Source organism: Gossypium raimondii, chromosome 10 (genome assembly GCF_025698545.1).
Source record: "Gossypium raimondii isolate GPD5lz chromosome 10, ASM2569854v1, whole genome shotgun sequence".
NCBI classification, from domain to species: domain Eukaryota; kingdom Viridiplantae; phylum Streptophyta; class Magnoliopsida; order Malvales; family Malvaceae; genus Gossypium; species Gossypium raimondii.
Genome location: NC_068574.1, coordinates 10,705,331 through 10,714,392, shown reverse-complemented (window position 1 = coordinate 10,714,392; position 9,062 = coordinate 10,705,331). Strand labels below are relative to the sequence as shown.

The following is a 9,062-nucleotide window of genomic DNA, read 5'->3' as shown; positions in this document are numbered from 1 at the left end:
TCTCGCTTTACTGAAAAATTTACTACACACGATTTCAACTTAAAATGTTATTTTTATGGTATAACAATTTTTGAGACGTTACACGCACAGCTAATACTACACTGGTGCAACCTCGGAAAAACCTTTTATTATGCCTCTTTATATTAGTCACTAGTTTGTATTTAACCAGAAGCTAAAAGAATCGTCGCACTCACTCTTCCAAAAGAACTAGCCAACGCTGCTCCTTGGGACCCCCCGGAGCAAATTATAAGCATTGGCCACTTTTAGTTTTCCATCAGAGTGGTCCTTCCAAATATAAATTTCATTTATTGATTAGGTTTTGGTATGAAAGAGTTATTTATAGTAGAAGAAAAATTATGGGTGCTGAGGATTTTTTAAATTAAAATTAGAGTGCTGTGAGGGCAGATCAAAGATATTGATTCGAGTAATTGGGACCTTGAATCATCTTAAATTGTACCTCCATACCCAAGAATGAAACATGAGTTTCGTGTGAAGCGTATCAACCCCGATACATATTAACCTTAAAAAATGGCTAAAATTCCCAAAGCAACATTTTAAAAAATAAACCTTATTTTTTATAAAGCAAAAATAAACCATATTTAAATAATAATAATAACCCAACTTCTAATAGATTATCAATCAGCATAAAAGAATTAAAAAAAAAGTAATTTCTTTTTTTATCTTAGATGGAATTCAATTAAAAAAAAAAAAAACCTAATTTGAAGCCTGGAATTTCAAATCTAGATCGAGCTGTAACTTCTTAGAATTGAGCTCGGCGGTCCGTTCCCAGTTTCCCTCGAAACCGAAAATTCTTGTTCATTTCCAAATTTCAAATCAGTGATTGAATCGAATCGATCCTCATCTTCTCTCATTCCACATATTCAAAGGTACACAATTCCTACTTTGTTTCAAATTCGGATCTAATACACGCCCTTTTCTGAATTTCCATATAAACATTGATTTCCTTGCTTCCATTTCCCCCGATTTCAATGACATCTATCAATATAATTCTCGTTTGCTTTAGCATTTATTCTTTCTTCTTGCATGATGAACAAAAGCATTAAGCGAAAATTTAGACTCTGGAGAAGTTTCTCATCTTTGGTTCATCTTGATCAAAAAGCGGCGGTTGAGAGCATTGCTTGAACTTGGACTTTGTCCTCTATCATACATTAAGTTTCCAATAGCTCTTAAAGAATAGGTGCTACTAATTAGCTTCCTGATCTGCTAGTTTTATAGTTAATAGCTTCAAAATTCGTTTTTCATTTAAAATCTTTAGATTGCAGCTGATGTTTGTGTTGCTGTTGTTGCATAGTGTGTGATAATGTCTGGGGAGGGAGTTGAGGAGGTTATTCAAGTGCCTGAAACTCGGGAAGACGAGTCTTTGAAGCCCGAGGCTCAATTTTCTGAAACAAATGGAGATCTTTCCAAGGAAAATGCTGAGTTAGATGCCAACTTGAGTTCGGATGACGCTCATGACAAGCTTTTACAGACAGTTACTGAACTCAAATTCGAGAATGAAGTAATAAAGTCTCAGCTGGAGAGCTTCAAAAATTTCCAATCAGAAAATGATGTTCCGTCACAACAAACTAATGTAAGCGGAAAGGAAACTAAGTTTTCGGCAGATGTAAAAGAACTACATGATAGAATAGAATCTTTGAGCAGAGAACTCAATGAAGAAAAACAAACACGAGTTGCAGCAGAAGAGGCTTTAAAGCATCTTCGAGAGGTCTACACAGAAGCAGATGCTAAAGCTCAAGACCTCTCTGGCAAGCTTGCTGAAGGTCTGAGATGTCCATTACTAAAACTTGCACCTTATTTATATTTTAAAAATACTAGAGGAATTAGCTCTGTAAAATTGGCTCATTGTAAACTGAAAACTTGTTTTCTCTAAGAACATTTGAGATAACAAGAGAAGAACACTCTGTTTTTGGTGTAATACATGTTATTATTTCTGCTAACTCTGTTCTGATCCTTGAGTGTATACCATTGATCATCGTGCAGCTCAAAAAAAGTTGGATCAAGAAATAAAAGAGCGTGAGGAGAAGTACAATGAGCTTGACTCCAAATTTAACCGGCTTCACAAGCGTGCAAAACAGCGCATTCAAGAGGTTCAGAAGGTGAATTTTGTCCTTTGATTTTTTTTTCTTAATGTTGTTAAAATTTCATATCAAGAAAATTTCATATCAAGAGAAATAGTGGAAGGAAAGTTTCATGTTTGCATGGGAACTAAGTTAGATTTTTGTTTGGAGATTGTTATTTTCAGGAAAAAGATGACCTTGAGGCCAGGCTTCGTGAAGTTAATGAAACACTTGAGCAAGCATCATCCCAACAGTCAGGTCTGCAGCAAGAGCTTGAGCGCACACGTCAACAAGCAAATGAAGCATTGAAAGCAATGGATGCAGAGAGGCAGCAATTAAGAAGTGCAAACAATAAGTATAACCACTGTTGAACTACATGATTCTAGCAATGAAGTTGAACAAAAAAAAGTGCTTATCCTTCATAATGAATCTCATTGTCTTAACGCTGATTGATAGAGTGTATAAGAGTTTTGTTCCTTATTATCGCTCTTATAATTTGGATGCCATTAATATCCAGACTCCGAGACAATATTGAGGAATTGCGCCGTTCAATGCAACCTAAAGAAGATGCAATTGAAGCATTGCAGCAGTCAATTTTAGAGAAAGATCAGGTACTATATTGTTATGTACATACAATTTAATGTGTTTGGTTTTGAATAATATTTTGTGTGTTCCAATATCAATATGTTTCATGCATATTTGTGCTTTTTGGAAGACCATCAAATCTCTAGCTCCTTTTTTCTGTCTTCTCATTACTGTTCAAAGCATATATTAGGTCTGTAAAAGCTTAAACAATTCCTTATTACAACTCAAAACTTATTGCATCATCAATTTGATCAAGTACTTCTACTTGGTAAATTCAATTGTGAACCTCTGAAAATGGAACAGAGTTAACATTAACATCAGTTCCTATGAATGAATTAATGTTTTGTTGCTTGTCTTTCTAGTGAACTTTACTGCTGAAAATCTTGATGGAATCTATCTTATGCATGCTCACATTTAGATGTTGGAAGACTTGCAAGGACTACTACAACTTGCGGATGAAAAAAGGCAAGCTTCACTGGCAGAGGCAGCTGCTAAACATCAGAAGGTAAGTTGGACAGGCATATAATGTGTCAATCATGGTTAAGATGCTAACTAAGAGCTTTCTCTTCTTTCTGGTATACCATGTGAGCATGGTGCTTTAGTTTTTCTGATGCTTCTCTCTTCTTCATCAGAATATAGAGAGCTTGGAAGCACAACTTGCTGATGCTTTATCCGATAGATCTAAGGCCACTGAAACAATTTCTTCCATGCAGGTAAGATTTATTGTCAGAGCATTTTGTTTTAGTTGGAGACTAGACACATTCTTCAAGCCCTTTGCCTAAAGTATTAACCTTATTTACTTATTTTGTATGCTTCAGGACAAAACCCCCCGGGGGGGGGGGGTGTGGCTTGTTCTTTTTCATTGTGTGTGTGTCATTTCTAGGCTCTCTGAATACTAAGCGTTATGGATACATACTTTTGCAGGTGCTCTTGGCAGAGAAAGAGTCTAAAATTGCTGAGATGGATGCAGCTTCAACTGGTGAAGCTGCACGATTAAGAGCTGTTGTAGAATCTATTAAAGGAGAGCTTGCCCACCTGAAACATGAGCACGTATGAATCAAACTCTTAAATAAGTTAATGCTATTAATGAGAACAAAATTGTTATTATACACAAATATAGTGGGTTAACATTTGTTTTCCTTATTATCAAACAAACCATGTGATATTTTCAGGAAAAGGAAAAGGAGAGCTGGGAAGCTGCCTCTCTGGCATTTAAAACAAAACTGGAAGTTGCTGAGAGTAACTGCATTCGTGCTGAAATAGAAGCTGCTAAAATGAGAAGTATAGAAATTTCAGAAGGAACTATTGTAATTCTGTATTTGTTACTCATCTGCAAGAGAATGAAATTCCATTTTACTTTTTGGATAGGTCAGCTGGAGCTAGAGGCATCTCTGCAAACCCAGATGCTAAGTACTAGAGAAGCTGAGCTAGCAGCTGCCAAAGAAGAGGTATTAGGTTTATCTGCAGCTCATTTTTTCAGTTAGTTCTTTTCCTGCAATTTATACTTTGGTTCAGCTGACCTGGGCAAGATGTTAATATTGTTTAAGGATGTAAATCTATTGTTTTAGCTGAATGTTTATGCTCACAACAGACATAAATATCTAGCAAAACCTTATATGTCCTGTTTCTTGTTTTGCAGGTTAGCCGTCTTGAAAGGGAATTTTCCTCTTATAAAATTCGTGCACATGCACTTCTCCAGAAAAAGGATGCCGAGCTAGCAGCAGCTAAAGAGTCTGAGCAAACAAAAGCCCTCGAAGACGCATTAAAAGTAAAATATTGTAATATAAGATAATGATGATAGCTTTGTTGTCTACATTTTGTCTTTCTTTAAAGGATAAAATGGAAAACCATTTCTTTGATTACTGCAGGAGGTAGAAAGAGAATTGTCATTGGTATCTGCGGAAAGGGATACAGTTCGTCAAGAGCTTCAGGATATTTTACGCAATCATGACAAAGAAATTGCAGAAAGGTAGCATCATAAGTTAATCCATGATGAGAACTTTATGTTCACCATTTGTGGTTTGAATTCTATACTGAAGTTTTTACTCTGCTTTGTACTAGAGATGCTGCACTTGAGAACACCAAACAACAGATCAAAAGTTTAGAGAGTAATCTTCATTCTGCTAATGCTCGCCACCAATCAGAGAAAGCTGCATGGGAAATAGACCTTAAAAATTTGGAAGAAACTTGGCGATGTAATGTTTCTATGCATTGCAAAATTTCTTCCATTTTCTTCCTTTATTTTCCTTTCTCCTTAAATATGCTTCTCTTTTGCACTTCAAATAAAGTTTCATTTATAATTTCTGATTTTGCAGACAGATGTGAAGCACTTACTGCAGAAAATGAAGCATCCTCTGGTGAAGATACACGAAAAGAATTAGAGGAGACAAAACTACAGTACAAGCGGTTGAAGGTATCTAGAATTTGGTATCCTCCTTGGATGATGACATAACTTTTTTTCTGTTTTTATTGAGTAGATTCTTTACTTGCAGGAAGAGCATGCATCATTACGAGATCTTGCTGATAAAATGATTGAGGAGAAGGATAAAGAAATTTCTAGACTTTTGGATGACAACAAGAATCTTCAACGATCTCTGGAGTCAAGACAACTGGTATGTTTCCCTTTCTCTTGTATGGTTGTCGACCTTACCTGAAATCTCAACACCCTTGAGATGTGTTTTGCATTTCTTTAAAGTTTGGGCTTACAATGAAGTGAAATTTTCAGGTTGATCACACTGAGAATTACAACACAGGTATGATGAGTACTTATGTGGTACTACTTGCAAATATTTATTCTACTTTTAGATAGAAACTTAGATTATTTTATTTTATTTTAATCTATTCTTTCATGGAGCTCTGATGTTTAACGTTGGTCTTTTCAGCCACACAAAAACAAGATGCTCCAAATCTAAACACCTCTGCAGCAGAACAGCAGATTCTGGTAGCTTTATATTTCTGTTTCTTTTTACCAGGGTGGGGAGGGAGGGGCTTTTGACTTAAGAATTTTTCCCTTTTGATAAATCTTCTATGGAGTTAATTTTTTTTCAAAACCATATATTAGTGAAATGATTTTATATTAACTTGTCCTCCAAATTTAGCTTTTAGCAAGGCAGCAGGCTCAGAGGGAGGAAGAGCTGGCACAATCACAGCGACACATTTTAGCCCTTCAGGTTAGTAATGCCCATTCTATTTTAATTAATTTCCACAGTTTGGTTTGTTGATGCATGCTTGCAGGAAGAAATTGAGGAGCTCGAACGTGAAAATCGTCTCCACAGTCAACAGGTATGAAGAAGTCTAGAATTATGCTGTTTCATTGTGTGTTGTATTTGTACCTCTGATCAGTCCTCATAGAGGTCTTGGTGTGGGAAATTGTCTGTTATCTAATGAAGGCAAGATTCCCACGGGTAGAAAGCGAACTTAATGAAATGAAATGGATATTCTTGCATCGCTTCAAACTTTTACTTCACTTTGAAATTATTTTATTTTTTTCAACTAAGTAGATTACATTCTATCCTTTACATGCATCACACAGGAAGCTATGCTGAAGGAGGAACTTCGCAACATGGAAAGGTCGAAAAGGAGAGAAGGTGTTGATATGACGTATCTGAAAAATGTAATCATAAAGCTTCTTGAAACAGGTACCACCTTTCAGAGTTACAGTTACGGTCGGCCTTAGAAGTTGTGTTAATTTCACCTGCCTTATTCCATTAAAATGTCAAAGTATCAAAATCAATGCAAATAATTTGTTTTTTGAACCTTTGCTAATTATTTGAATAGGTGAAGTGGAAGCTCTACTACCTGTTGTAGGAATGCTTCTTCAATTTAGTCCTGAAGAGGTAAATTTCTATTATACTGCTTGATGCTTAAGTTCATGATATTAGGCAAATGTTCATACATACTATGCTACAATATAATATAACGCCACAATTCTTTAACTTTAGTGATGAAATCTTGTAAGGGTCGATACATGGAAATTATAAACGTACTAATGAAGAATCTCGTTTTGTACAGATGCAGAAGTGTCAACAAGCCTACCGTACCTATACCGACGTTCCATCAAGCCCAGCAAATGAAGCATCAGGAGGACCAACCCTTTCTCTTTTCTCAAGATTTTCATTTTCTTAAAACAACATAAAATTCTTCTGTTTGATGATCCATCTGCTTGTCTATCCAGCTTCACCCACAGACGGTGTCTGCTCAAGGCTGCAGCCAGTGAAATATTGTTTTTTTTTTTGGTTCTGTAACATTCCAAATTACGTAAATGATTCAGTTGTAAAAGAACACTCACGAGGACAAAAGGTATACATACAGCAAATGCAAAACGTGGAGGCATCTGTTTTCGGCCCCATTCATTAGTATCAGTAAGGCAACACCCTGAGTGCATCACCAACGTAATTCATTTTCATTTATTTTGTTCTTTCCATTGAACCTAGAATTCAATGCAATGCCTTAACCAAGGGCTTTTTCTTGATTATTTCTCTCGAGTTCCACAAAAATGCTACTCGTGAACTGCAGCACTGGGATTGGGAGATTGCATATAGATTTATTGCGTATTGATCTACAAGGTGGAAAGTGAGAGTCGTAAATATAAGAAAATTCAAGCCTTCCGGCTAAGAATCTTTATGGAGTTGGAAACCAGCAAATCATGTTAAAACCAAATTATATTTATATTAATATAGATTCGGTTTTAAGCATTTTATTAATGTATGATGATACGCCAATTGTATTATGTAATATTTAAAATTATTTTAGGATTTAAACTAAATTACAAAAAGTTAGACAAATTCTGAGACTAATAAAGACAAAAATTTAGGGGTTAAATTGAAAAAATTGCCAAATTCAAGGATAAATGTTTATCTCTATTCTAAATCTTATTAAACTTCATTCTTTTGAACTTCTAACCTTGTGCAAAGAACTTGCAATTAGAGGTGTTCATGGGCCGGGCAGCCCGGCCCGGCCCGACAGCCCGCCCGAAATAAGGGAGGGTTCGGGTAAAAATATAGGCCCGAAATATGAGTTTGGGCAAAAAAATGAGGCCCGTTTAAAAAACGGGCCGGGCCTCGGGCATGACTTTTTTGGCCCGGGCCCGGTCCGGCCCGAATATATAATAAAAAATATTTTTTTATATTTTTTAAATTTTAAATTTTTTAAAAATATTTTTAAAATACTGTTTTTAAAATTTTTTAAAAAATTGGTGTTTATTTTAATATTAGATTTATCTTACAATTTATCTTACATAATATTAGATTTGTTCATGAGATTTACTTCTCCGAAATATGAAAGGATTTAAACAAAATTATAAGGTAAAAAAAATGAGTTTAGCAAAAAAATAGACTCTTTTCAAATATGAATCGGGTTTGGACTTGAATATTTAAAGCTGAAGCTCAACTTGTTTTATACTTTTTTAATATATTTTTATTTGTATATATCATGTAATTTATATTATGTAAAAGTAAATATATAAGAATACAATAGTATGTAAACATTAAAAAAATATTATCTGAAATTAAAATTTTAATAAAAACTTTCTTTTTCTTTAAGTCATTTACTTCTTCTCCCTTGTTTTGTTCAGTGGTAGTGCCAGCCTCCGAGCTGGCTACCACCTGCCTTTTTCTCCTTCTCATCAACCCTCTATTTCTTTTTTCTCTTCGTTCACTCCACGTGGTTTTTTTTTCAGTTTGCAGATTTGTTTTGTGGGTATCTTTGTTGTCTTCAAAAATTGTGATGGATGGATGACAGCACTTGTCATGGTTGAACCTTCACCAGCCACCAACAGTTTCTCTTGGAAAGTGGGTTGGTTGTGGATACACAAATGGTGGCTCTTTTTTGGCTTCTTAATTTGTTTCTATTTGGAGCCTATTTAAGAATAATAAATGATTTCAGTAGTCGATTTGGACATGTGTTGTCTTAAGTTATATTTTTTGTTTGTTTTTCATTGCTTATTCCATTTTGAAAGTTATTGTCTTGTCTTCTACAAGTTTTTTGGTCTTACTTATGCATGTAGTCTTGCTTTTGCAAGTGATTTTAAGAATGGTTTTGTCACCTTCCTCTCCAATTTGGTGGATACTCGGTTCTTTTGTCGATTTTGGCCGCCTCTTTGGACCATCCAATGTTGGTTTCATTATCATGATAGGTGCTTCCAATCACATCCAATGTTGGTTTCCTTATCATGATAGGTGCTTGCAATCACTCCAGATATGTCATACTTGAGTTATGACAAAGTCGTTTGTCAACGTGATGTAATGTTCTATTGATGCGGAGGCTAAAGCCTTTATCGTGTTGATGAAGCTTTGTCCTTGACCACCAACGGCGGGTGTTTGTTGTTTGTTTCACCAAATTGTATGATCCCATTCATGGAATGAATGAATGAATTCTCTCTCTCTCCCCCTTCCCTCCCTC

The 9,062-nt window shown here is 35.4% G+C and overlaps 1 protein-coding gene across 1 annotated transcript; it reads left to right on the top strand.

The window, feature by feature from the left end:
* The first annotated feature begins 690 nt into the window (after positions 1 to 690).
* LOC105777475 (protein GRIP) lies at positions 691 to 7,137 on the top strand. The gene is made up of 22 exons (XM_012600771.2): positions 691 to 887; positions 1,313 to 1,781; positions 2,002 to 2,117; positions 2,264 to 2,433; positions 2,596 to 2,689; positions 3,082 to 3,168; positions 3,296 to 3,376; positions 3,588 to 3,713; positions 3,836 to 3,944; positions 4,032 to 4,111; positions 4,303 to 4,431; positions 4,532 to 4,632; positions 4,725 to 4,858; positions 4,979 to 5,076; positions 5,156 to 5,275; positions 5,389 to 5,416; positions 5,546 to 5,604; positions 5,762 to 5,833; positions 5,898 to 5,945; positions 6,196 to 6,301; positions 6,441 to 6,499; positions 6,675 to 7,137. The coding sequence occupies exons 2-22, from the start codon at positions 1,322 to 1,324 to the stop codon at positions 6,786 to 6,788; spliced, it is 2,391 nt and encodes a 796-aa protein (XP_012456225.1). The 5' UTR covers positions 691 to 887; positions 1,313 to 1,321; the 3' UTR covers positions 6,789 to 7,137.
* Positions 7,138 to 9,062: the final 1,925 nt, after the last annotated feature.